General features: G+C 45.1%; 1 protein-coding gene across 10 annotated transcripts in view; it reads right to left on the reverse strand.

The window, feature by feature from the left end:
* The window catches only part of CLIP2 (CAP-Gly domain containing linker protein 2), a 101,080-nt gene that overhangs the window by 35,198 nt on the left and 38,327 nt on the right, over positions 1-27,555 (reverse strand). For all 10 annotated transcript variants that reach the window (XR_008732840.1, XM_055714268.1, XM_027806209.2 and 7 more), the window contains one exon: positions 6,263-6,801. Coding sequence is in view for 9 of the 10 variants with exons in the window: in XM_055714268.1 (XP_055570243.1) it covers positions 6,263-6,801 (539 nt within the window). In the remaining variant the exon portion in view is untranslated. The remainder of the gene's footprint in view (positions 1-6,262; positions 6,802-27,555) is intronic.

Consider the following 27,555-nt stretch of genomic DNA (forward strand, 5'->3'; position numbering starts at 1 on the left):
ATTTATTTTCTTAGCTGCTTTCCAAAGCATTTCCACAAGACAGTGCTGCTGAGCAGAAGATGGAGTTGGGAACAATAAATGCCCAAGTACAGCACACTGACATGCCTCCTTTGCAGGGCTCCCGTGCCTCATTGCTGGGTCCTGGTGCAGTTGTGAAACTCTCCTACCGCTTGCCTATAGGAAGAGAGAGGAAGGGGACGGTGGGGAAAGGGCAGACGTGGGACACTTTCTTTACTCTGAGGACTTTCAACTGCTTTTAATGTTCAGCACATAAGCTTACTCTACACTGTTACTGGATGGTACTAACAAGAAGTTGGAGCTCACCTTTATCAGACAAGCGCTGCTTGCTCCAATTCGAGCTGTGACTGCAGGCTGCATCCAGCACGTAAACTGAAGCAGCCACCCTTTCCCTTGGTGAAAGGGGTTTTTCCCCTCTACACTCATCCACCCGGAAAAGGAACCTATTTCCACCCAAAATGAAAGACTGTGTCTTCCCACCACAGATAACTTAGCTCTTCCAAGCCCTGATGGCAGAAGATCATTGTACAAGACTTGATTTATAGAGGGTGCTTTTTGCAGCAGCCTGGGGGTGTGGGTCCAGCCATCGAAGATGGCATGAAAAAATAATCTGTAAGTACAAGGGGGTAAATGTGTATACCTATGGGAAATCCGTGCCATCGCTTACTGGGGCTGACAGCCAGGGACAGCGTTCAGCAAGCTGGTGGTAAAGTGGAGATCTGGCTTGTGGTCAGGTTTGTCTGTAAATACAACTTATTTCAGGTGGCATCTAACCATCAGCAGTTTCATCTGAGCAGATACTCACCATGTCATCTGTGAATGCCAGAACTGGTTTGTATGGTGAGGGGAGAAAGAGACAGGCAGGAATTACAGGACAGTCCTCCCTATGTGAAGTTACAGGAATTTTTATAGTTTCTTTTAACCCAACCACTTATCTTTGTGCCTTCCCATCCCCACAGAACAAGTCAGCATTGCACAAGGACGAGTCTAACAGCACTGCTGATGTAAGACATTTGTGCACATTTATATTTCAGGCATCAGTGAGAAAATAATGTCCTAGGGATGTGGTGTAAGAGGAAAACCTAGAATTACAGCATCCCCTCCTGAGGCTGTCTCTGATACAAAGTCCGCCCACGTTAATAATACAGTTTGCTCCACCACAGGCCACTTACAACTCCTATTTAATGACAGATATTGCACACAGAAGACAACAACTGTCCAATGCATCAGCCCAAATGAATGGTTAGGAGGGTGTGTGCGTGCACAAAAAGCCTCAAAGGGTTAATGTGGCAGCAGGACAGAGTGATTGCTTCGGGCTATTTATTTCCTCTTAGTTTCACTGCAGTGACAGGAACACTTGCTCCTGTGACAACAGCAGTTAGGCTGTATTTAACACCACAGAAGGGCAACAATCTTACATGGCAAGGAAAGAGCTTGGACTTGGAGACCTGAAAGTTTTCCTGGCTCTTGAATCCTGAAATCAGCTGCAAGACTGCACTTCCCACTGCCAGTCACAAACCTCCATAGGGATGGAGGTCCATCATTCCCATGCTCCTGTACAAGCTCTTGGGCTCCATTCTGCTGCTGTGCTCTCCAGTCATGACACAACTGCTGGTCTCCTGATGAACTGAGCTTAAAGCAGATAACGAAATACTAAAAGCACCTTCCCTGAAAATACTGCCTTGGTAGAACTACAAAACAGGATCCTTCTTTCTTTACTGCCTGGTTTGCAATAAAGAAGTAGGTCTCGTGATTGTCTGTAAAGCCTATGCAGAAGCATCGCTGCACCTTGAAGACCCCAGCAAGCTGGGAGAGCTCTGATGTTTAACCAGGAAAATAAAGAGCATGAATCCTTTCTTCCTAATACCTCACATGCAGCAACAACGCTTCCACATCTCAGGCACTCAAAGTGAGCTGGCAGCGACAGAGCAAGTAGATCTCTCTGCCCAAGGAGGAGGGTTTAGGCTGCAATTCTCCTCACTGGGGAGATTCTAATGGAAATTATTTTTCACTCGGGTGGTTAAAGGCTTTCTGCAGCTTCAGGCTGGCAGGGCAGGGTTGGGGCAGGGGTGTGCAGGGGGGTTGCTAAAGAAAAGGACACGATTAGTTTATTCATGAGAATATTCTGTTATTTGTCAGGAGCCAGAGGTTGCAAGACCACAGGCAAAAACACTTTGCAGCATACAGAGGAGAAAATGATTAAAATCATACACTTGGGAGGAGCCCAGAATCCATTTCCACCAGCCTAGACAGCCTGCCACGGCAGTCCTGCCTGCCCGTCAGCCGAGGTGCTGCTCCATCGGTATCTCCCTGCTAGTGCTGCTTCTGCTGTTCTAGCATCTATTCTGCTTTTTCCACTCAAAACTTCTGGCAAAATCACAAAGCTAGAACCCATCTGAAGAGTATCTGCAGCAACACCCCACAGCAACAGTCAGCCAGCCACTGGGATGTAACCTGGCCATTAAATAGTCTTGTTTATCACTACATTTCAGTACTGAAGAGCAGAATCCTGCAATCCCAGTTAGGAGACAGAAAGATGGTTAAGGGAAGAATACCTTTATTAAGAGGAATTTTTGTTTGGCTTTTTTTTATATATATAATTATTTTTCATTTAGACTGACATTGAGAAAATGGCTACCTCCTTCCCATCCTTCTAAAGAGAGCAAACATATCTAGGGTGGAATGAGTTCAGCTGCTGAGAAAGCCTCCCACCAAAGCATGTAAAATACATTTTCTCAGGCAAAAAAACACAGCAGAGATTTCTCCTCCAAGCAGAAAATATTCAGCCGCTCCATTGCTGTTTCCATCCATTCTTTCCCTGGAAAAAGGCAGCAAGCCAGCCTCACGTTAACAGCAGCACTCCATCAATTATCATACTTTGGGAAGCTCCATTCTTACTAAAGCAAAGGTTAATTGTTCCACACTTATTTGCCAGACTTCAAGAGACAAGTTCTACAATATTAGGGTGGCTTTTTCATCTCTTTAATGTAATTTTTGCATCTCTGGGAAAAAGTCTGAGTTAGAAAATGCCAAAGGCAAATATTATCTAATTCTTCTAATGGAAAGCTTCTAATGGAAAGCTAAAAGTCACTTTTTGCAACTGCTGGAGAGTCAGAAAAGGTCTCAGAACAAAGTCATTGAAAAGCAAAAGTGTCTTCAAGCTATAATGGACTTTAATGAAGTTAAAGAAAACCGCTAGCAGGAAATGACCAGAATGCAGAGCAGCAAGGCATTGGTCTTACAGACCTGGAAGGGATCCCTGCAACCTTGTCCTCCATCCACTGAGCAATTACAGAAAACACATCCTCCCTCACTTGAAAAGCCTTCGGTGGATCCCATCTGCCTAAAAGCCATTCTCAAATAAAAAGATAATCTTTCAGAAAAGCACGGACCAAGAGACTAATAAAGACAACTAAAACTGTAGCAATCCATAGAGGACAAGAGCAAAGATTTACTCAGGGAATTTGAGGCAGCTCAGGTAAACCTAGAATTGTTGTTCTTGTATTCAAACACCAAACATGATTAGCTGATATCTCCATTACTAAAAAAGCCATCTGCCAAGCCAAGCACATGTTACTGAACCATAACAGCAAATTATTTCTTCTTGTCATTATCTGTTCTTTTCCTGGACCTCTACTACAGCATGCAAACAATTCCCGATGTTTCTGTAAGCTGAGTATTCCTGCTAGAGCCAGTGAGATGCTGAGCTCATTCCAGATTCACTCTTTTGGAGCTACTTATTACATTAACAAATCACAGCACAGATTTTATCTTAGAACATCTGGGGTGGATAAATCAGCAGGCAGAGAGGGATGTCTCCTAAGGACAGACCTTTAGTAAAAGCAAGCAAACAAACAAAAAAAATCTAAAACGACAACCGACCTCCCCAAAAACAACTCAATAGAAGCCAAAGGGTAAGATGCTAACAGTTTGTGTTGCATGGGTATGCTGAAATCTCCATCTGCATGGGCCCCACCGAGGTACACAGAGCATTAAGTGGACAGACCCTGCCTCGGTGAGCGTACAGTTGGGAGAGAGGGTTTAAACAATTAAGTCTGGAGAACGCTATTCCATTGCCTGGCTGGTTCAGAAAGAACAGAGCCAAGTTTACCCTAGATTTTATATTTTGCAGTTTACTTTCTACAGTTGCTGTTCCTAAAATGGGAAGTTCTCACCTGAGCACTCTTCCCATTCCCTGCAACACGTAAATGAGAAAACGACAGCAAACAAACAAACTAATCAAAGGGGGACAGATTCCTCAGGTTCATTTCTCCCCATGTGTAGCTGCTTTAAAAGACCAACATGAGCGCAGGTGTAAACAGAGAATGTCTGCCACCTTTGCCTTGCTCACCCCTGCCCCTGGGACCGGCAGGGACAGCAGCAGCTTTGCTGGCAGTAGGGATGGGGAGGGAAGAAGAGGCAGACTCTGGTGAAGTTAGGAAGATGACAGACCAGCAACAAACCCTTGAGCAGCTGCCAGCTCATGCTGTGATACAGAATGCAGTGCACATTTTGGAGAAAATTTGAGAATATAAAACTTTCTCACCTCTACAGCTAGGTCTACAAGCCCACGTGTTCACACTAAGTTTGCTAAGTGTCACATCCAGTGGGCACAAGCAGAACCCATCTTCACTTCTCCTCCTCCAAAAATGAACCAACTTTAAACTGTTTATATTTTATTTAATAAAATGAAAACTATCAAACAACCCAACAGTGTTTTGGTGTGCAAGTGCATTGCTAGCTTTGAAAGTGTATTCATAATGACAGATATGCCTGACATTTGGACACAACAGATCCTGAAATCCTCTGAGCAGACTGCGCCACATGAAGTTTTGACTCAGAAGACACATGTGGTCTGTCACAGCAGCTCAGTGCTCCCCAGCCACCTCAGGGCTGCTCTAACGTGGCCCGGCTACCCAGGGTCCTTGTGGGGCTGCAGAGAGCAAAGGAATCGACTCCATCAGCTTGAGCTGCAGCCTGCCTAAGGTTGCTGCTACCTCCAGCAGAAAAACTCACTCTCTGAGGCCACAAAGGACCTTTGAGACTGCCTCTGACACTCCCCTGCACACACTCCTGATTCACATCAGCTGTGGAGCCAAGTTCTACCAAACCCCTATTATTAAACAGATGGCAAGTCTGCCTACACTTCTCTCCTACCACTGTTGGTATTGGAACCAGGTGCCCCAAAAAGGAAACGCTACGTAGCTAACTTTAAATGGGAGCCAGACTGCCCAGGATGCACAAAGCCTAACCCTCTGCAACCTGTTGGTCACAGTCATCTTCATTTTCTAGATCCAGGAACGTTACTGGGGATACAGTCACAACAGATCTATACTTAAATGCTTGGCTCTTCCAATATTTGATATCACAGCACATATCATACACGCTAAACAAAACTAAACTTTTTTTACAGAACTGCAGAACAAAACTCAGTTTGTCCTCTCTCTGTGCTTTGGTATCTTTCTTTTCCTCCACCACTTCCACTGAAAGCACTACTCCTTTGCTAGGACACAAACCGTGACAAGCTTGATGGCAAACTTTCAGTAAGCCGTTCTTAGTGCAAGTGTGGCATTTTGGCTTGAAGTCATTGGGTACTCTATTCTACATAAGGAAAACAACAGAAATCAGATGTGGAGAACCCATCCATCACGTACAGTAACCTCTCCTCAAGTCCTGCCCTTTTATAGAAATAACTGCAAGTTCCTTTCTGTACAGGAAAAGAGTTAGTGTCATATCCAACATCTAAAAAAATGAAGCACCGAAATGGCAGTGACCACCTACGAGAGATTCTTGCAAATACTTGCAGAGTACGTACAACCACACACAAGACACGCTGTTGCAAATTCCTCAAAAGCCCCAGTACACACCATTATGGAGAGCATCACTGGATTAGAATATAAGAATACATTATTTTTCTTCTATGTCCCTGTCATGTTTGAGTTGTCTCTCTGACCTCATTCTCCTGCTCAGGATTTGTCCAATGTAAGAAATGCTCCGGAATATGTTCTCTTGCATTACTGTGAAAGAGAGAGATGTCCAGAAGACACAGCATCCCAAATAACAGTGAATGCAGAAGGTCAAGGCCTGCTTGGTCCGGGCATCCTCCCTCCAAGACCACACTATCCCATACCTCACCACCAACTCTGTCCTCCTTTTGTCTTGTCCTGAACCTCATCAGGGACACTTAGCTAGGGGACAAATTCTCCTCCTTTGCCTTTCTAGGGGGACCCCACGATCAACTCACCAGCACACGATCTCCAAGCCGTAAGTCCTTCTCCCCTTTTTTCACAGACCCACTGTCCGAGAGGTTAGATCCAGACTCGTTGCCTGTCTTCATGGCGCTGTTCAGGACGCTCTCCCGCAGGGGGATGACACGAGTGGAGAGAGGTGGCGTGGCTGTCCCCGAGTGCAGTGACAAGTTCTGAGCCGTCAGGGAGTCCACGGAGGGGGCGTCGCTCCCCGAGCCCTCGGCCACCGGCTGCCGCGTCAGCTTGGACGGTCGCGTAAAAATCCCCTGCAGTGGCTGGCATTCAAAGTAACGTACTCCACCGACAGAGCCGTCATTCTTACCCACCGGGTCATCCAGAACAACCCCTGCCCACTGGCCCGGAGCAAATTGCGTCTCCCCAAGATACTGGATCACACCTGGCTTCACTCCATTTACCCAGACACGTTCGCCCACCACAAAGTCTCCCAGGAAATCATCGCCCACCTCGGCAACCTTTGAACCCGACTTCTCAGCGCTGGCGGTGGAGGTGGTACCCTGCTTGTGTAAAGGTGAGCCTGTGAATCAAGGGAAAAAAGGTTTTGGTATGAGGAGAAATCCTAAAAGGCAGCCAAAACACCAGGAAAGGGCATTTACAAAAAGGAAACATCTGGGACAATGACTTCGGTTGCAGGTTTACACCGAGTGAAGGTTAAAACCTGAGTGACCCCATTACTTACATATCTTCCTCAGCAGGAAAGCAATCTGCACAGAAATCTCCATCTGCTGCCCAGTTTCTGCAGATCTCGCACAAAACAAAGAATCGACCCCACGTCTTCATCCCCCTTTACAATGCCCACTTACCCCCAGCCCCGTCACAGCACCAAAGGGTATTTTGCATGGCAGCACTAGTGTAAGCTCAAAAGGACAGGAGTGGTGGTAAGTGCTTACGGGTCAAAAGGAGACCAACGAACGGCTGCTTTGAAGAAAGATGCCAAAATCATCCTTTCACCCCCCCAAAAAAATAAAAAAATATAATTAGCAAGGCACTGAAGTCTTAGTACCTGACACTGTGAGAACTCTGTGTGTTTGGATCCAGGCAAACAGTCCAAGCATTGAGAGTCCCACCAAGGGCACTAATAGCTCCTGTGGGACCACACAGCTGCCTTTGCAAATTACTCAAATTTTCCCAGCTGCTGCTATGCCCTTTGCTGGAGCAGAGCCCAACAGTGAGCAGACACCTGGAGTATGTTCAATATAAACAGCACATCTATAAACAGGAAGCATCTACAAACCCTTGCATGCACAGCCTTCCCAGGGCTGACACGCTGTGCGCTGAACTTGATAAAATCTGCAATAAGGGACACTTCTTCCAGTCCAGCAAGCCAAAGCCAGACCTCCAACGATGCTTTGCTGCACTGGGAGACCAAAAACTGCAGGTGATGCTGGAAATTCACAGTCCTGTTCACACTCTCCAGCACACCCTTGATCAGCCAAACTCTCCGTAACACACAAGGAGGCCCTTAAATACGTGACTGGCATCTGAAGGGGAACAAAGACAAGCAAATGAGATAGCACTGACCCCACTCTTGCTGACCCAAGCATCAAACTCCTATCACAAACTTCGGGCTTTCAGTCTAGGCCCAGGGGAATGAAAGACAAGGACGTATGGACTTCATTAAAACTCTTGGAAGGTTAAAGGGGGAGGTTAAGCAAAGCACTAAAAGAAACCGTACAAGAGACTGAGGAAATAAGCTTGCAAAATAATATCCAGCAAGTCATATACCGTGAACCTTCAGTCATCCTCAGCTCTCGGTAGCACTGGGGTCCCCAGTGTGCTTCTCTCCCACAGCTGGCGTACGGCAGGCGTGCATGACACTGTCCCACACATCCTGCACTCAACAAAAGCTACTCGGACCCTTCTGCCAGGCTTTAAGCTGAAATTTCTGAGTGCCACCAAGCAGAAAAGCATAAAGCACACGCAGGAAGAAATTTTTATTTGCCACCAGAGGAGGCTGACAGAAAGCCTAATCAGCTGCACAGGCAAGCCCAACTTGAGTGCTTATCTGAAATGAACTGTGAAACTTGTTCAGCCTCAGCCATCACTATGGCTCAGTCTGAACCATTTCTACAGCTCTTTCAGAAGTAATGGGCCTGACAGATCAGGCTCAGCTCCTAGAATGCCTGAAGAACGTAAAAGCTCTCAAACCAAGACACTTCAAAGCTTTGCTAAAGGTGTAATGTCAGGGGAAAGAAAAGAGCATCAGTGCGTCAGCACTAGTATAAAGAACCAAACAGTTTCTGCTAAACCAGTTGTGTTAACAGGGATTAATACTGACACTTTGGTACTCATTGGACTCCAGAGTCAACAGTCTTGACAAAGCTCTATGGCACAATTGCACCAGTTAGTTTGTGGCTCCTGGAAGTCCACAGAATGTCTGCCTGGTCTGAACAAGGAGAAAGCAGCAGTTAAGGCACGATCATGCAAACCTCTTTTATGAGCAGAATTGCCTCCCACCTGCTCACTAGGCTTGGTGGGCTGGAGCTGGAACAACTCTTGAGAAAATTAGCCAAACGGAGCATGCACAGCACAACACAGGGCACATTCAAGAGGCCAATCCCATGATGGGCACAGGAAGGGCAGTAGCATAAATACCGTTCCCACCCAAAAAGGTCAGTGGCAACCAAGACCACAGTGCTCCCAGCAGAGCTCAGCCAGCTCCCTGGCAGAAACCTTCTCTCAGCCTTTGGGCCCTGCTCTGAAAGTTTCTTCAGCCTCACATGTTCTTCATTAACTTTTGGGTTTGGTTTTTTTTCTGGCAAAATGTCTGACATTCAAGCTTGTGTTATTCTCAATCTTGTAAAAGACAGTACATCAAAACGATCCATTAGAGGGATGGCACTACATCCAAGAACCAGTTTCACCTTAAAAAACTGAAAACCAAAGACTATAAGGATGCTTAGAGCTTTTGATCTTTACAAAAGACTTTAAATAAAAAGGGGTGGGAAGGAAACAGAGCTCCATCCATGTGAACCATTAAAACAACCATAAGCAGAAAATAAGGCCACCATGCTTATTAGCACAAAATAGTAAAATAGCCAGATTAGGAACCAGCAAGTTGTATTTTAAAGGCTTTCCATTTAATAACCAGAGATGGCTACAGAGGTCCATCACCAACATCTGTGATATGTATCTCTCCTTTCATGAGAATAAATTAAATTAGAAACACAACTTACATCCTGGTTTCATGCTCAGCAGAGTGCCGTAACACACAGATCTCATGCCGCTGACATGTTTGCAACACACGTATGCAACATGCCAAGTAGAACAGCCGAATTCAACACTCCAGGGAACTATAAGCACAGAAATGGGGGGGGTTCTGCATCTGTATTCACAAAAGATCAAAGCTGTTTTTCTAGTCCTACTGGAGCCTGAGTTTCAGCACATTAGAAGGCTTTATGATGGCTGGTAGTTAACGATCAAGATACAGGTTACATTTGCTCTCACCAACACCTCTGCAATGTGGGTAGGATAAGCAAACCCTTCAGCAGTGAGGCTCAACAAAGAAAGGCAGGAAGGCCGCCCAAGGCTGAACAAACAACACAGCAGGATTTAAAAACTCATCTAGACTCACTGTATTTCACTGCAAGAGCAAACACCTTCAAAAACTGACTTGGACCAGAAAAAAAAACCCAGTTCATTGGACTCCTGGTGCAACACCGTACTCCCAAAAAATCTAAAATTTTAGTAGGACTTAATACACTCCACTCATTTTAGGTATCTATCTGACAGGCAGTGCTGCCAAACTACAGTAATTATAACATCTCAGGGAAACAATCTAATTACAGGCTCCCGAGCAGAGCAGCGCAGTCAGAAGCACTATTATTCTTTAGCACAAGATGCATTATTCAAAAAGATAGGATTTAAGTGAGGAACCACCAGAGGGTTTACCATCTTCATTATGGCCATGTTGTAGAAACTTGGTATTTTACACGACCTTTATTACCAACATATAAAACAACAACTAAGCTACCAATTTTCCTACAGTGCAGCTAACACGCTTTTGCGCACTAGGTTTTCAGGGAAGCCAAGAGTCACTACGATCAAGCTAAACTCATTCTTCTTGGCTTCAGGACTCTTGGATCCATTAACTAGATGGCCAGACAACATCCAAAGTAGTCTGAGTAGACTAAGCTCTGATCCTCCCAGGTAAGTATCTACTCACCAGCCTTCAGAAGGCAAAAGGCAGCGATGAGCAACTTGTCTTCAATGCCATGAGTATCTTAGGATAGCCCAAAACTGACACCAGCCAAAGGCACTGCTCTCTAAGACCTGACATCTGGAGTTACTCACTCTCCAAGCAGCTGTTAACAGCCTGGGGGAAAGCACACCAAAAGCCCAGGATTCCTGAGCCTTCAGGCTCCAGGCACCTAAAAAGCTGGTCTATGCCTCTGTCGCTTGGAGTTGCTGTTTCTGGTGAAGAAAAATCTTGTTCTAGTCAGACTCTCCAGTTAAACACCCACAAGTTCCAAGAAACTCACTAACAACAAAGTAAGGGTACAGATCTCAGGTGCGAAGTTGAGAACAGCTACACAAGAGAAACAAATGCAGCAAAACACAAAATCACTACTTTCTACTCCAGCCCTACCGTTACCTGTTGACACCAATTGAGAAGCCACAGGAACCCTCTGAATGTCACGTTTAAGCATCTAATGCAGCAGCTCACCTGGAAGCCAGCAACGGGGAAAAAGCTCTTTCCTCCTTGGTCCAGGAGGATCTCCCTCTGCTGCTCTGTCCAACACAAACCTTGCTCGCTAGACAGGACTGTGACAGCAGCTCCTCCCTCCCTCTCACTGGGACCAGGCTCTAAGACACAACAAGCAGTAAGCAGGATCTCTTCCACTTGGGCTTTCCAACTTTACAAGTCTATTGTGTTCATTAGCCAGCTCATTCTTCTTGGTTTAAATGGTCTTCCTGTAGGTCACAGCTTTCAGGACTGAACAACAACTTATAAATCAGTCATACTCAGCATCCGCTAAACGCACATCTTATCCAACTCTAAATCTCTATTTTCCCTTTAGCATAAAGCCCACGCATGATGCATTAATAACCCCCACAGCAGACCTGGTGTTTAGGGCCCTTTTTGCAAACTCATACCACCGGTTTTAGGGGCCCACAGTGACAGGGTAGCCGATGCTGACAGTGCACCAGTTCTTCAGGAGCCAAACAAATTCCTATCAGCCAAGAGCTGGAGAGGTTAAAGGTTTTAACTAAAGCTTCAGCCTGCTCACATGGCTCTTGTTACGGTGTCAATGAAAGCCATGTGTCTAAAATCCCTGGAAGCACAAGGACTTCCGCAAACAAGGGACGGACTCCAGCTCTTGGAAACGTCTGCTGTAGGAAGGGGGCGGGGGGGGGGGGGGGGGGGGGGGGGGGGGCGGGGGGGGGGGGAGAGCTTTGTTCAGTACAGGAGCAAGAAACCGCCCTTCAAGTAGAGTCTGAAAGTCAAAGCAAGAGGAACAGAGCACTCGCTCCGCAGCATCCGCAGGAATACCCTTCTTTGCAGCATCCCTGATGAGATACTCAACCACAGCGTTAGGCTAAGTGCCATCCACATCCAGTGAAACCATGCATCCCCTCACTCCCTCCACATCTTTTGACCTCCCACAGTATTTCAGTTGCTCACTTCTTATCACTAGGCAATTGAAACAAAGGGGAAAGGAAACTTATTTCTAAAGGGGAGGAGGAAGAGGAAGAGAAAAATAGTTCAGCATGAGAAGTGGTGCATAGTGAGTGTTGCCCATGTATTTCCTACTCCCCGCAGAACTCCTTTGTAATCTTATGGCTCCTGAGACACATGCCAGGCACCACAACTGCCAAAGGAATCAGAAATGCAACAGCCTGTTGTGTTGCCATGGGAATCGGGAGACAGGCAGTTAATTGATAAAATGGAGGTACATTAGATTTAAAAGAAAGAAAAAAAAGAAGGAAAAAAAAGGGGGTGGGAGGCGGGTGGGAAGATTTATACCAGAGTAGCATCTTCAGCAGGAAGGGAGGGAGAAACAAGAACACACATGGCATTTACAGAAGAGCTTTACAATGCCTGTAGGAGAGGTCTTTTTCCTTCTCCATTTTAATTTTCAGAGGATTTTACCCTCAAATCCCACCACATCACAAGACAGCCTGACATGCTGCACAGAATTGCCTGTCCACTCCCAGGCTGCGTTCTCTCTACATCGATCAATAAGCTTTTCATTCACTACCCAGCAAGAAAAACTGTATCAGCCTGGCAGAAGCATCACTGTCACAAGACCTGAAGACACGACATCTTTACCTCACTGGCCCACGCTACAGAGGTCACTAACCTGTGACAGAGCAGCATGCCTTGCATCTCTCAACGTGCAGCCCTGCGACCAAACTAACTAGTCAAAAAACTCTGGTACCAGCTCTGCTCCCTCTCAGCCTGGGCAGGCCTTCAGGACAGTCCCATGACCCGGGGACCTACAACGCCCACTTGAAGCCAAGACATTTTTGCCAGCTGTAAAACTCTACTGCATGCCAGCTAAAAGGAATAACATATGTTTTTCTGCCACAAGAATTAGGTGAGAGCCTAAGAGGCATTGCAGCAGCCTGGCTCACTGCTTGTTTCAATGCTGAGGTGATGGCGTGGGGATGTGGTCTCAGTTGGGATGTCAGACACTGCCCCTGTTCAAGCTGCAGCCTGTACTCAGGGCACTAAACGTTTGTGGTGGATAGTATTTTCCCATTCAGCTGGCCACCGCCCTCCACTACAAACTGGAGCTGTAGAATAGCAGTGCGTTGTCTTTACAACCAAGTACCCAGAAGCTCCTGGCTCTGTGTATTCTACCCATTGCTTTTACACAGCAGTTACTGTAAGCTTCTTGAGGTCTGCAATACCACTTCACCCCCAAGCACACCACTAGATAAATTCACTAACCGATGGAGAGCAAAGCTGATCCCTACAGAGAAGGGAATGAAGAAGGACAGTCCAGAGCATCTGTTGTCAAAGATTCAAGCCTCAGTCCCTATTGACTACAATAGCTGGTCTACCAGGCAAGAGCCAAGGAGGTACAACCTGCTGCATCCCCAGAAGCTGCCACCCACACAGGCAGGGAGACAGGGCTTCGCTTGGCAGTGTCAGCAGCAGCCACGCAGGCTGACAGGGCCTCCCACGGGAAAAGGGCTGGCTGCCTGCTGCCTTCACAGCACTCGGTGGTGGTGAGGCTTCACCACATGTAATTTCGAGGTTCCTACACAGTGACTGGAGCTTCTCAAAGCAGCTTGGATTACATAAACATGACGCTGTTGGCAATCAAGTGAAAGCCAGCCCACTCTGCCATACCCAAATTCAAATCATCGAGCACAGCAATGAAGCAGCTGTTTCCCGCAAGATTTATCACAGCCCTTCCAAGCTGCAGGATAAGGCAGAAATAGAGAGGGAAGAGGTGACTGCAAGAGAAAGCAATGCTTTGCAGGCAATAGCCAAATGCCTGGCAGCACATTGTGGGAGGAAGCAGCCCAAGAGATTTATGGCTGACTTGGAAACAACAACTGAAAGCTCTGCAAGTTCAAAGCTGAAAAGTTGGGGCTGTGATCTGGCATGGAGACAAGCTCTGCATCTGCCACCCTGGAAATCTATTGCCCCTGCTGTTCCCTGGAATAACCCCCCTGGCGTGGATATTACAATCCATTGCAACTTCAGCATCACTGGCTCCAGCTCCTTTAAAGAGAGGAGACATACCTAGAAAGAAACTTGCGATGAGGAGGAAGGAAAAGAGGACAATAAGAAAGTGAACAAGAACTATGAATGAGCAAGCAAAATCGAATGAGGACCAATGCAAAGTTGCTTTGCACTGACTGCAAGGAGATGCCCATTGAGGCAGATATTTGTCTTCACAAGGGCAGCTGGGAAGGGCACTGAACCTCAAACAGACATACAGAACAAAGGCCTTCTTATAAAGGTCTCATTCAGGAGGCTGACTGGTACGAAATCTGCTCTGCCACAGGCGAGACGTGCATTCTTGGTGCCCGCTGGAGACGGGAGGGATGGAGGACCCTGGGGTTTGCCTGCTACACTAGATCAGATCCACTACAATTCTTAAAAGAAACAAACAGCAAAGTTATGTTTGTTATTGTGTGAGGATTTCAAGTTTTTCAAATAATGGCATTCAACAAAATATGCAAAGCAGATAGGTTTTGGCAGCACAGGGCACTAGAGAGGGAAGTGACTAGTAGAAAATGCACAAAGTTTCTTTCACTGAGCAATAATTAACTTGCAGCATATGGTGGACCTATTAATCTCAAGATTACAGTCTTAATTTTTACATAGTTATTATTTTTAACACCGTCAGTATATTCTTCCAACATTCATGTTTCAACACCCTATCCAGCATTTTCCAGCCTGAACACAGGGCCCATCTATCCCACCTCTGAGGCAACACCCTGTTTTCACAGAAAATAATGAAAATATAAATCTCACAATTTTAAGCATGTTTCAAGTGCGACAAAAAGAACAGAGCACCCATATGCCTTCCTCCCCAGCTTGTGCTACCCCCTGCCTCTAGAAATAAGCCACAGACACATTTGAAAAACTAGGACCATGCTAATGTAATATCTGGTATGTTACAGAATAATACAGGCTTAATTCTTCCGTAAATAAATAATAAAATCACTTCAACCACTTGGAAGTATTATATTCACTTGATTCACCATAGCTTATGCTAGCTAGAGGAAATAATTTTCCATGTAAACAAGCCTTTAGCTGTAAAGATTCAGTATGTCCTTTCCCCCCAAGCCCCACATCCGAACTGGGTTGCCTCGCCCAGACCATTGCAACTGCTGGAAGACTTAAGGACAGAAAGGAGCATTAGAAAGCAACCTGGGGTAGCCCTGACAGCCCTGAGAGCCAGAATGCCAGCTGGGGAAAACAGACTTACTAGGAAGGCTCCTGCCTCGATGGTGAGCTTCCTTCCTTCTAGCAGCCCAAGCGATGTACCACGTAACACAGCCTTCCCTGGAATCACCAGCACGCACTCACAAAATCTCTGGCTCTCCAGTTGCAGAGCTGTAGTCACACCATATGTTCAGCTTCTTTATAAACCTAGCACAAAGCTAACTTCTTAGATTCTTTTATTTTCAAAGCACCACAAAAAAGCTTGGGAATGAGCTCAGTCTAAACCCACCATGTCTGCAAACCCCGACACATACATACATGCACAGTTGTCCACAGTTTCTGAGGTTGTGGGAATTTGTAAGGCACAAGCGTTGGTTTCGAGGCTGCTATTACGGAAGTGAAGACAGCTGCTCTCAGTGAGCTGATCCGATGACAAAAAGAAAGAAAAGGAGGCAGACACAGGTCTTTAATGAGACATTTATAAATGATTTCCCAGGCAGAGCACTGGCACTAGCACAGAGAGAGAAGCAGTCTCAGGACACCTTCTGAACTGGAGAAATTTATCTTAAGTACCAAACATTGTAAAGAGCAGCCAAGCAAAGCATAGTGCTTTCTCTCTCCATCAGAAAGGCACTCAAGCAGCAGGGTTTTGAAGTTTCATAGCCTTTTTAAGTGTAGGATTTTTGATCAGGCATCATTCTCACATAAAACCCACTCAGATGGACTCTGGTGCCATTCCTAACCAGCTACAGCACTAACTGAAAGAGATGAGCAGCCAAGCAGCACATTGCTCAAGCAGGTGCACACAGAAAGGCCATTGACTTATTCACTCAGAAATGATGGAATTAGCTCACTACCAATAAAACGTAGAAGAGAAGTTACCAAGAAATAGCCTGGCTTGGTCTATCAAAAGAGTAATTATTACTTTATGATCAGACTGGAGCCAGACCAGTGGGTCAGCAGCTCCAAGAACAACAGCCTGTACAGGGAACGTGATGCAGAAGTTGCTGTGTGTGCATAACTCAGCATGTTTACTCATGGGAGGTAACCTAAGCAGCCATGCACAAGCAGAGTAGCCGTACCTCCAACAATCCAGGGGAAAGAAAGGTTAAATGACCAGGAGAGCACCTAGTTCGACTCTGACTTTGGCATAGACTGCCTTTGGGCATAGTACTTACTCCAGCTACGTAAGCAGCATTATAAACCTCTCTTACATCCTTCCAGCACCCAGATGATCCGGTTACCCCATTCAAACCAGATTAGCTCTACTGTAGCACCACATTTTGCCATGACAGCTGAGGAGCCATGCCACTCATACCTGTGCTCCTGCTGCACCGTCAGCTTGCGACCAGCAGCACTTTGGAGGCCTATGTGTCCACAGCTCAAGCTTAAAGCATCCTTTAATTGAAGCCAGGGGTGCAGCTAGAAGGTGCAAGCTCAGGCAGTGAGTGCTCTGCTGGCACCCAGAGGTCTTCCCTGTGTGCAGAGCTAGATATGTAGCAATAAACCACATCAGTAAGATCCTCCCTAGCTTTTCCTCTTATTGACAACAACTTCTTATTTCTGCCTGCTGAACCTCAAAAACATTTCCTAGGTACAAGCACAAGTTTTTATCCAAGTTTCCAATATTAATTTGCTCTGCTTCCCTCTGGCAGGAGTTGGGCTAATCTTCAGGGTGATTGCTCTTTGCAAAAGCTCCCAGCCTGCAGCTGTGAAAGGCACTTTCTCACGTTCTGTTCTCAAGGAAAAAAAGTACAAAAATTTAACACTGGACATGTAATAACAAAGAAGGACGCTTGGTTAGCTCCTTATCAGCATGCTGAGAGGCTTGTTTTCAGTGTAACCAGCCATCCTGGAAGACAGCAGAGTTAAGCCACTGTTAATTGAACTGCTGGGATGGTATCAGCAGAAAGGCAAGCATCATGCTTTCTGTCTTGTTTGTATGTTTTCTCCCTTGTCATATAAACATGATATCAATACAATTATATCACCCCTACAAATCATCCATCCGACTTGCCTGAAAGAGGGACACTTTGGGGGCCATAAGCAGCATCCCCAAGATCCCAGGGGAACTGTAGGAGAGGTAAAGACCAACATCTCTTAATTGCCAAACTTGTGCCCAACCCTAGGGCTGCACTGTGCTGAAACACAGCTGTGATTCATTAATTCATCAGCCATTTATTTGTTCAGCCATACATCCATGCGCAGATCACACAGGCTACACATCTCCTGCGAAGGTCATACAGTAGACTGATTGTACACAGATCCACACTATGCAGAATGCAGCTTGTTGGGCTGTTTTAGTTTTGCCTAATCTAATAAAAAGGATATTTCAGAGCAGATTAACACTGAGTCATCTACTTTATTCCAAATATCTGGCTTAAAAAGTTAAGTATCCAATTGAAAAGGCCATGAGCTGTACATGAACAGACACTATTTGCAGAAAATCCAAATCACTTATTTGCAGTGGATGTCTAAAGGTTTTTTTGTTTGTTTTGTTTTTTGAGGAAAAACCATGATCATGATCCAGACCTGACCCTAAAAAACCATGTGAACTACGATATGAACATAGAAACCCACAGCAGGCATCTCAAACCCAACAGCTCTTAGTCTCAGTGATCACCAGAAATGATACATTATACCCTTCCAGGGTGATGGTGGGTGAAGTGAGAAGCGATGGTGGTGGTGAAATCCATAATGTGAAGCGAGAAATCATGGACAAAGCTGTGGGAGATGACTAGTTGAGTTGTACAAAAGTCTCAGCACATGGTCCCACCAGGCACCCTCTCTACCCTTGAACACACAGTACGCTCCCAGTCCCAGCACATCTCACTGGTTTGAAAGACTCACATGTGAACTATCCCTCTCTCATGCCACTTCATCAAAACTTTGTTAGATGATCATTTTTATGTTTTTCTCCTCTGAGCACATCTGGCCAGGACAGCAGTCAGTCAGTCAGGATGATGTTCCCACCTCCTTTTTACAGGTCAGGATTTTCTCAACATCATACCATCCTTATCTGAAATTGTTTGTGCAAAGTCTTCATTCTGGCAGACTTCTAAATTCTGGCAGGTTTTTTTGAGCAAATACCTCCAGATACAATAATCTGCAATAAGCAATTATGTGAAATAAATTATACAGCAATACATAAGGCTCCTGTCATCCTCAGGGATGCTAATCTTAAACAACTGTACAGGTTCAAGTGTGAAATAAGACAAGCACAACCCAAGCACAGGACTGAGACACTTGCCCTATATGTTCAATGACTGCGTACCCTCAGCCAAATTACAAACGCACTAGTGTTTACAGAGACAGCACTTTTGTCAATGAAAAGGACTACGGGAAGCAGCGTCAGAGGGAAGCTGCTGCTCCTGGTGCCAGAACCAGGAGGGCAAAAGGCCAGAAAAACCTGCTGGCCAGGATAACTGTTCCACTTTCACCTCTTGACACACAGGATGACATGGAGCAAGACCTAATTGTCTTGTGTATAAACCACCAATAATAATGACCTACCTCACAGCCCCAGGCTTCGCAGGTGGTGGTGAAGCATTCAGAGTGTCTAAACAGAGAGGTTTCACATGTGCATAGCAGGCTTATAGTTACAGAAAGTGAGAAGGACTTACAGCTCGTGCTTGGTAGGAATTCATAAAGCAGCTTGGAAACACTCCTGTAGCAGCAGTTAACTCCTGAGTAACACTGCCCTGAAAATCAGAGCACTGGCAGTGTGCTAGATCACCTAATTCCTGAATTCTTGATGTAGATTTGGTTTTTAAGAGGTACTTATGGCAAAGTTCATCGCTGCCTTCCTCTGCAACCATTTAAAATCCCCAGGCACAAATATTTCCTTTCTCACAAAGAATTCTGTAAACAAAACCATGCGAATAAAGCACTCTGCTGCATCCTCCAGGCCATCGATGACCCAGACGTAGCACACAGGATACCTATTTACTGTGCTGGAAAAAAACATTGCCGAAATGATCACATTTGGTAGTAGAGAGACCATTAACTGTGTTCTGAATGGGGTTGCTTAAGTCCAATTTTGACAACTCTTATTATTTTATAGTGAGTATTGCGATATGTGGAGTTTTCTTACAGACCTCAGACCTCACTACCGCATAAAAATCAATTTCTTTCTTTAAGGGGACATTACTTTCTAGCACCTTTATTAAAAAAATAAGCAAATATCCCACTGAACCCAAAAGAGGGGAAGTTTTCCATATTCTAAATATTTTAAGGCTTTTGTGGAGACCACTTGACCTATTTAACTGCTTGCAAGAAGGATGCTCATGCAGGGCCAGTGTGTGATGGTTAGATCCCACCAATTGCCAGTACTATGTAGCAAGAGCCTGATGCCACTGTAATCCTATGGATTCTCATCCCAAATACATCTATGCCAAAGGGAATCTTTCCTTTGATTTCAATGAATATTGGCTCAGGCCTCTAATGATTAATCCGCTCTTGTAGGATTAGTTCAGTTGTTCGCAGTAGAACATGCGGGAGCAGATTCTGCCCCGAAGCTGCACCCTTACTCCAATGGGTGTAACCACAAGCATACCAATGTTACTGCAGGCTTACACCAGCCCAGCTGAATAGGATTTGGTTCATTATATCCAAACCACCATTAGCTGAACATCTGTGGGAAGCAGATTTTCTTTCCCTGCTGTTCTGCAAGGAGCTACAGACAGAGAGCAGGAGGGCGTCTGACCTCCATATGCCTCCAGCGTGTGCTCACGTCTCGTTCTACAATGAGTGCACTGAATATTAAGGATTAACTGTATCAAATCCTTCTAAAAGCATCTAATGATTAAGACAATTAAAATCAGACTCTCATTTGTCTCTAGATGTCACCTGTAAAGCTGATTAAATCAAGATTGATTCAATGCCCTTCTATATTGCCTGGAATGCATCAAACGACTTCTTGGGAGAGGAACACTGCCAAAGGTCCTTTCCCTTTTCAAGAGGGGAACCAGCACCTCCAACCCCTGCCTAGAAACTCCAGTACAAAACATATTTCAGACTGCAGGATGGCAGATAGAGTGGCTCATGAAAGGGACTTGTGAGCTGAATACAAGCCCTATGCAAACAGTCAAATGGTTGGTCCACAACCATGCCAGAAAGCATTTGGCTTCTGGATATGCAGTGAGGATTAGAAGCAAATACGCAGCATCTCACAAGAGCATCACTCTCCACAACCAAGTAGATTTGTATGGAGTGATGTGACCTACGTGCAGGGCCTTTCACTCACCCCACAGTAAAAATGAACACACACACTCAGCTTCTAACAATCACTCAGCAAAGCTTCTCCGGTGCTTGCTGCAGTTCCCACACCTCAGCTGCACTGACCATCCACCACCACGTTGCCCTCCCAGCCCTGCTCCCCCATTTGCACTGCACATCAATCTTAAACCAGCGACTCTCATTAGCAGTTTTTTCTGTTCAGCCCTTGAAAACACACTCTTGTTTTCTTTAGGTATCTGATAATTTCTCAAACAGATGACTGTGTGTATGTGGATACTGTAGCTCTTACGACCAACTGACAAATAATCTGCTGATACTGAGGTGATCAGAAGCATTTGATCTTAAGCCATGCGGGTTGGCACCTTGTCCTCCCAATTCCCCTAGAAACTGAAGATGCTGTGTAAGCAGACCCATTATGATAAAGCAAGACTTCATCAAACTTCGAAGACACCAATGACCCATTTCCAGCAACAATCACTAATCTCACTCAAGGAATATCCATTCACACTTGCAGCGTGGATTAATTGAGGATGGTGCTCACAAAGAACTGACAATACCAATCGCTCCATGAGGCCCGAAGCAAAACCAGCAAAAACAAATGCTCACTACAAATAATAGCAGCCTCGGGCCCCATGATGTGGGGTCTATTCTCCCAATTTGCCAGTGCACAACACCCCAAGTTAATATTAATCAAGAGCCACAAAGCCTTTGAATAGACAAGAATTAGCTCCCTGTGTCTGTGCCAGTCAATCAGCTGCTCCGGACACTACAATCCCATTTCTTTTGTTTCATACAAAACAGTAGTTCAGTGTCTTTCATATTTATTTGGGAATGAGAATTAATAGATTGATACAAAACCAGATAGCCTCAGCACTCTTTCTTGCAGCTTTGCAAAAAAGCCTGTGGTAAGACACTGCCAAACCATCAATGATTACTTGAGAATAACCTGCCGAAGCTCCCTCTTATTATCGAGGCACAAATTCCTCATTAAGGACACCTTCCCTCCTATTTTACTGCAAAATAATCCTAGAGGCAACAGAAATTACTTCTTATTGCTATGCATCCAGTCAATTTACTCCAACATAATCCTGAGAAACTTGAGGGGCAAACAACTGATTTTCAAGTTAATTTACCAAGATGTTGCTGCTAACCTTGCTGCAGATAAATAAATGGAATGATTTTCCACTGAGGAAGGCACTAATCTCATAGAGGAGCTAAGGCAGTGGTGAGATTTAGACTCCTCCAGCAGAATTCATGCAGGTATAGTTCATTAATGATGGGGCCAAGGTATATGCAGAGACTTAGCCACACACAATTGCTGAGTCTAAAACTAGAAGCAGCCCTCAGACGAGACCTGCATTTCTAGAAAACAAATCAGAAAAAAAATAACTCGCTCCCCCCCACCCCCCCCCCCGAACAGAAGACTCAAAACCAGATTCAACCCTGATAAGAAGATCACACCACACCATTTGCAAAGGAAACCTCTGTTAATTGCAAAGAGGCACCTGGGAGGTAACCCATGGAGTCTGTCCAACTCTCTGTTGGCCTCTTCTCCTTATCTGCTGGTGCTAGGAGTGACTGATCACATTCAGGTTGGAGTGACAGCTCTGATCACGCATCCCACCTAATGCAAACTCAGCAACTGCACTCAGCAAACACGTCCCAGCTGCTGCATGAACAACATGAAGCTCATCCCCTCAGCACAGCAGTAATCATCCCCTGGGGATGAAACCAGCCTCAGCTGATTAGCAACCAGAAACCAAGCGCAACTAACTACCCCAAAAACTAGCACAGCTCAAGCTTATAAAACCCTCATTACAACATACTTAGTTTAATTACTCTATGGAGCCAGTCATCTAGTGCTCTTTAATAGCCCTGTGAGCGCTCCAGTCCACTTTGCTTTTATTTTTAGTGAACAAAAGTCTCATACAGTGCTTGCAAAGGCAGATATTATGCCAGCAGATATTAATAGTCCTGTGCATTTATTTTTCATCAGAAATAATGTATGTACACTTACATGAAAATGAGAAGGCATTCCCAGGCTCCTGGCAATGCTGTATAGTTTAGCTGTCAAAATATAGTTTTTGGCAATAAAACTCAGCACCCACTGAAAAGCAGTTTTAGTACTCATAGCCATGCCTAAATATGATATTCAGGTCACAGATACTTGCATCTGCCCATTCAGAAAGATGGGATCCATCTGTAAAATTCAAGATCGAGACTGGAGTCAGACTGGATGCATTTAAGTCTCACAGAAAGTGTTAACAGGTTTGGGCTTTTTTGCCTCCAGTGCTGAAGCCCCAGTGTTGCCCCACTCCATCTGCAAATACTAATTTTCCTTTTTTCCCTCCTCCTTTTGCCAGAATTCTTTAATTGAAGAGATTTAAGAACCATAAAAAACACTGTAAATGAACACCAGAGCTAGCTGACAGCAAAATGCAGTATGAAAACCAAAACTTTCTCCTCTAACCAAGTTACTCTAATGCTGCTCTGAGCAGACAAAAAAACAGCCTGAAATGTGAACGCTTCCCTTCCCAGTGGCTTTCACCTGTTCCACCAGCTGGGAGGGCCGTGTGGACCCATTCATCACAGCTTCCATTCTCTCTCCATCTTGCAACTCCAGGCAAAAGCAGGCTTTTCCAGGAGGAGAATCACAAAGAAACCAAGACATACGAGCTTTGTAAGTAACAAGAGTTCCAAACATTATATTGAGCCCTTTGCTAGTGACCCACACCTCTTGCACAGAAACCTCTCTTGTGCATGGGGTTGAGAGCAGTAACTTTCTTCACTTGCAGCATGGGAAATAAGCCAATGCATTTGTGGGAAATCCTCTCCTGAGACAGCTAGAGATGAATTTTCAGTCTATTTTTAAGGAAAATAGTTCCCACAAAGCAGCAGAAATTTTTTCCACTGTTCCAGCTTTATGGGAGAGGAGGGAGTGGGATAGCTGATGTGGAGACCACTCATTAAGGTTAACGTTTTCCAAGAATCCATGTCAGGTGCCAGTCCTCCACTGACTTTCAGTGGAAGTGACTCATTTCAGCTCTCTTTCACAATAAAAAAAAAGAAAAAAAAAAAGGCACCTCCATCCACAAGAAGCCAATGCACCTAACCCAGAATACCACCACAAAAAGCCCTTATACCTCATAGGTCTTTGGAACTGCCGGCTCAGATAGGAGACCAAATAACTCTCCGCTCTAGGAAAGTTCAAAAAGGACACTCCATGAGCTGGTAGGAAACAGGGGCTCCGAGTAAGTTTTCAGGAAAAGTAGCTCTGACATACTGAGCCAGCTTGTCACATGTGCTATGATAGGTCTACATCATATTTGGTCTCTATAGAAACCTACATCTATGAACTATGAAATTATATATGCACGCACACACAGCATCTTACATTTGCATCAGTCCTCTGTTCTGTTATGTAAGATGTGAGTTGTCAAGAGTACATGGAAATGTTTAACAGGGTACGTCTCCACTGCCTGGGAAACAAAAAAAGAGTCAAGAGATGGATGAAAGACACTTGACTTTCTACAACAGAATATGAACAGAGTGCTGGGGAAAAGAGAAAGAAGAAATCAAAAGCATCTTTGTGTATTCCAGACTAAGAAAAATGGGAAGTAGATCTACTTGTACTTTTGCAGACAAGGCCGATCAACTTATGGTCTGAGCTTAAGGTAGGAGGAAGAAAGTATGAAGCTTTTAAAAATTTATTTGCATCTCATGGCTCTGACAACTCTCAGGTACAACTGGAGAACAAGCACCTTCTTTTGACACCCAGTCTTCCAGATGTAACCTTGATGTGGGGTCTTTCTGAGCCAGTCCCAGGCTACCAGAGCCAAGAGACAGTCAGCCAACAGACTGTACGTTGTTCCAGTTTAATTCTGCACTTGATTAGATTTATGGTTTACTTTTGCAACTATACCTCAAGCTTTTGAAATTTCTGTCTTCCCCCAAGGTAGCAAATTCATAGAGATCAATGTTGCAGAGCTCTGTATTTTGTAATCTAAGCCACACTGGTTTTCTTCCATCAAGCTTCAGGGATCAAGTGGATCACCAAATGCATTTTAAAAAAAAAATGGCAAAGTCTCTTTCGGCATTTCTGGCAAGAGGCAGGTTAAGTGTGGAGGCAAGACATAAGTTCAGAAAACTCCAGTACAATCAGATCCCCCTGGAATCAGGCAAACCCTGACAGTCTCCCAGGAAGCACCCTCAGTGCACAGAGCTCATGCAAATGTTCAAAGATGGCACAAAGCGGAGCTCATGGTTTCTGCTGGGCTTCTCAAATGCCTTGCACATAGCCTCCTTCATGCAACTTTTTAAGACCCGATGTAAAGCTTGGTATCTTTAGAGGATCTTTACTTCCCAGCAGACACCCAATGTACCACAAAGGCACTTTCTTGGACAGTGACAGAAGAGGGAAGCAGAAAAAGCCTTCTGAAATATTAACATTAAACATACAGAAGAAAATGGTTTTCAGCCTCTCCATCTCAGCCATGGTCCCTCTGTACATTAGAAAGGCTCCAAATGCCATGACACTGGGGAAAGCGCTCAGCGCTGACTGCACAGTACCAGACCTAACTACATGCCAGTCTGAGGGCTGTTATTTCCTCTTGATAAAGCTGGGTTATCAGTACTGCCATGAATTAACAGCAGTGATGCACTTAAAGGCCACAGGGCAAGTGACAGGTTAGCAAGACAGAAGAATGTGAGGATGGAGCAAAGCTCCATCACCCTCCTGTGGCCCAGTCCTGATCAATCCCAGGAAAGGTAATGAAATCCAGTTCCACAGCCATCTACCACCACATACTCTGCCTGCAGGCATCCTCAAAGTTTATGTCAGTGCCTGCTGTGGTTACTATTTTAGTAATGTGGACACTTGGCTCTGAAATAGAATTAAACCACTCTGACAGAAAGAAAAGAATATTCTCTTGGAGTTTCTCCCCACCAAAGGCTGAAACTCATGATTGCGCTGCAGCCAGGCCCCACAGCCAGCACAGACACTGCCACTCTCAGAGAAGGGCGCATAGCCGAGTCAATAGGATTTTGGGATGCACGCTTTGCTCACCACTTCAAATTACCCTTGGAAAGGAGAGGAGCAGGAGGCAGCGAGGGCCTGGCCAGGCCTTTGGAGAGATTGCCAGGAAGAACAGCAGGTACAGGCCCTGCGCAGACACAGTGGTAGCTCTTGGGCAGGACACAGAGCAAGATGGCACAAGGGATGACACCAAAGATGATGCTACAAGCCCTACTGCAGTTATCCACCTCACATACACTGGGTGAGCAGCCCTGTCGTGCTCTGTTCTCACCTTCCAGGTAGGACCAGCTGGGTGCTGTGATTGCTCCAGCAGCTCCATAACTCCTGAAAGCCCCCCTGCACCACCCTGACAGGTAGAGGAGCAGCAGGCTGCACAGTACCAACCCACCACTCCGAGACTTCTCCCCTTCTCCATACACTCATTTGTCCAGGAATAAAGCTCATTTTAGAACTACTCAGGCAAAGGTCACACTCAGTTTGGTGCAGATTCTGCCCACGCTCGGCCGGCGTTGCTGCACATCTATCACAGTGACAAATGGCTGTGGCTGAACAAGGCACAAAGAAGCTCCAGCAAACAAGCACCGCATTCAGCTGGAAGGCTGCATCGGACCCCAGTGCTGCCTATCTGCGCTGCCTATCCACGCTGACTAACTCTTTCATACTGCAACACACACGCCAACTGTGTTTGCCAAGACACCTCTGTGCAAAGCCTCCAAGGGGAAGACAGGCCTCGGATCTTTTCCTTCATTTTGGTGTTGTTTTAAAAGTGATAAAATCAACTGAAAGTAACTCCATGCCACACTGCAATTAAAAATCCAGCGCGAAGAACCCTGAGAGATTCACAACTGGTAGCTATTAGTTACTTCACTGGAGTCCTCCATTTCTCAATCACAGCTAGGTGCGAGGAGAAACAAGGGGGAAATACAGAAACGGGTCTGGGGAATAACTTCAAAATAAACAGCCAAACCTGGAAACCTTATCCTAAGAATTTCCTTTGTCAGTTTGCGCTTCTCTCTAGCAAACAGATATAAGGATGTTTCAATATCTTTGATTTGGATACTAAATACAGAAATTAGTCTTTCTAATATTAAAACCCACTGAAACACAGAAAAGTGCAATTCAAAAAAATCTCTACATCTAAGGCCAAGTCCTCAGCCAAGGAAAAGCAGTGCTGCTCCACTCTCTACAATACTGTATTACACCAAAGGACCTGGAACTCAGCCCATGATCTCATGCAGTGACTGGCCCCTCAAACAAGACCTTGCACATGTGCAAAATACCAAGTTAAGACCATGATTTTTACAATACTGTTCAAGGAAAGAATTTACTGAGTGGGAGAGATGATATATACGCTATCAGTCACTGAAAGAAGAGAAAGCTCAGTTGAAAAAATCCATGAGCAAAGCAGGGCTGCTGATGTGTAATAATGGAGCAGAGCCAGGGTCGCTCAGCAGCAAGCAGGGTCTTTGCATGGAAGTCCTGTGGAGGGTGTTCATGGGACAAGGTCACATGCCCCAACACAACAGAAACTTCAGAGATGGGGGGGTTTTTTGTTTGTTTTGTTTAAATAACTAACACTTCCGCATTACTCTGACAAGAGAGAACATTGCCTGGTGACCCTCATTTTTACAATGTCATTATCATAGACTAATTTATCCTAGCATGCTAAAGGATATTTTGTCCAATATTATCCCTTATACTAAAAATGTTGGCTGAAAGGTCAAAGCTTTCCTGCTTCTGCCAAATGCTATGTATTTTTTGGACTGAGATATATAGCAAACTAACCAGGCATGTGGGCAGTGGCCTGAACTATTATGGGACAAAAGGCTGACAAATCTCAAAAAGCAACAAGTGACATTTTCAAATGGAAGCGTAACATACTGAACATACAAGCAATTGATCGGACATACATAACCCTGATGCTTTTCCCCAGAACCAAGCAGAAAGCCTTTTGTAACACAGTGAAATAAAATGCATTACATGCAAAACTTGCACCTTTAATATTTGCTAAATTATTTCTAATTAAAAAAAATACCCAGCAATCAAAGAAGCCAGAATGAGTCTTAAGCAAAACACATCTCAATCACTTTTGAAGTGTTTATTATACTGCATAAAGGCAGTCTGTATGGCTTATTTATACACTG

Source organism: Falco cherrug, chromosome 1 (assembly GCF_023634085.1).
Source record: "Falco cherrug isolate bFalChe1 chromosome 1, bFalChe1.pri, whole genome shotgun sequence".
Classification (NCBI taxonomy): Eukaryota; Metazoa; Chordata; class Aves; order Falconiformes; family Falconidae; genus Falco; species Falco cherrug.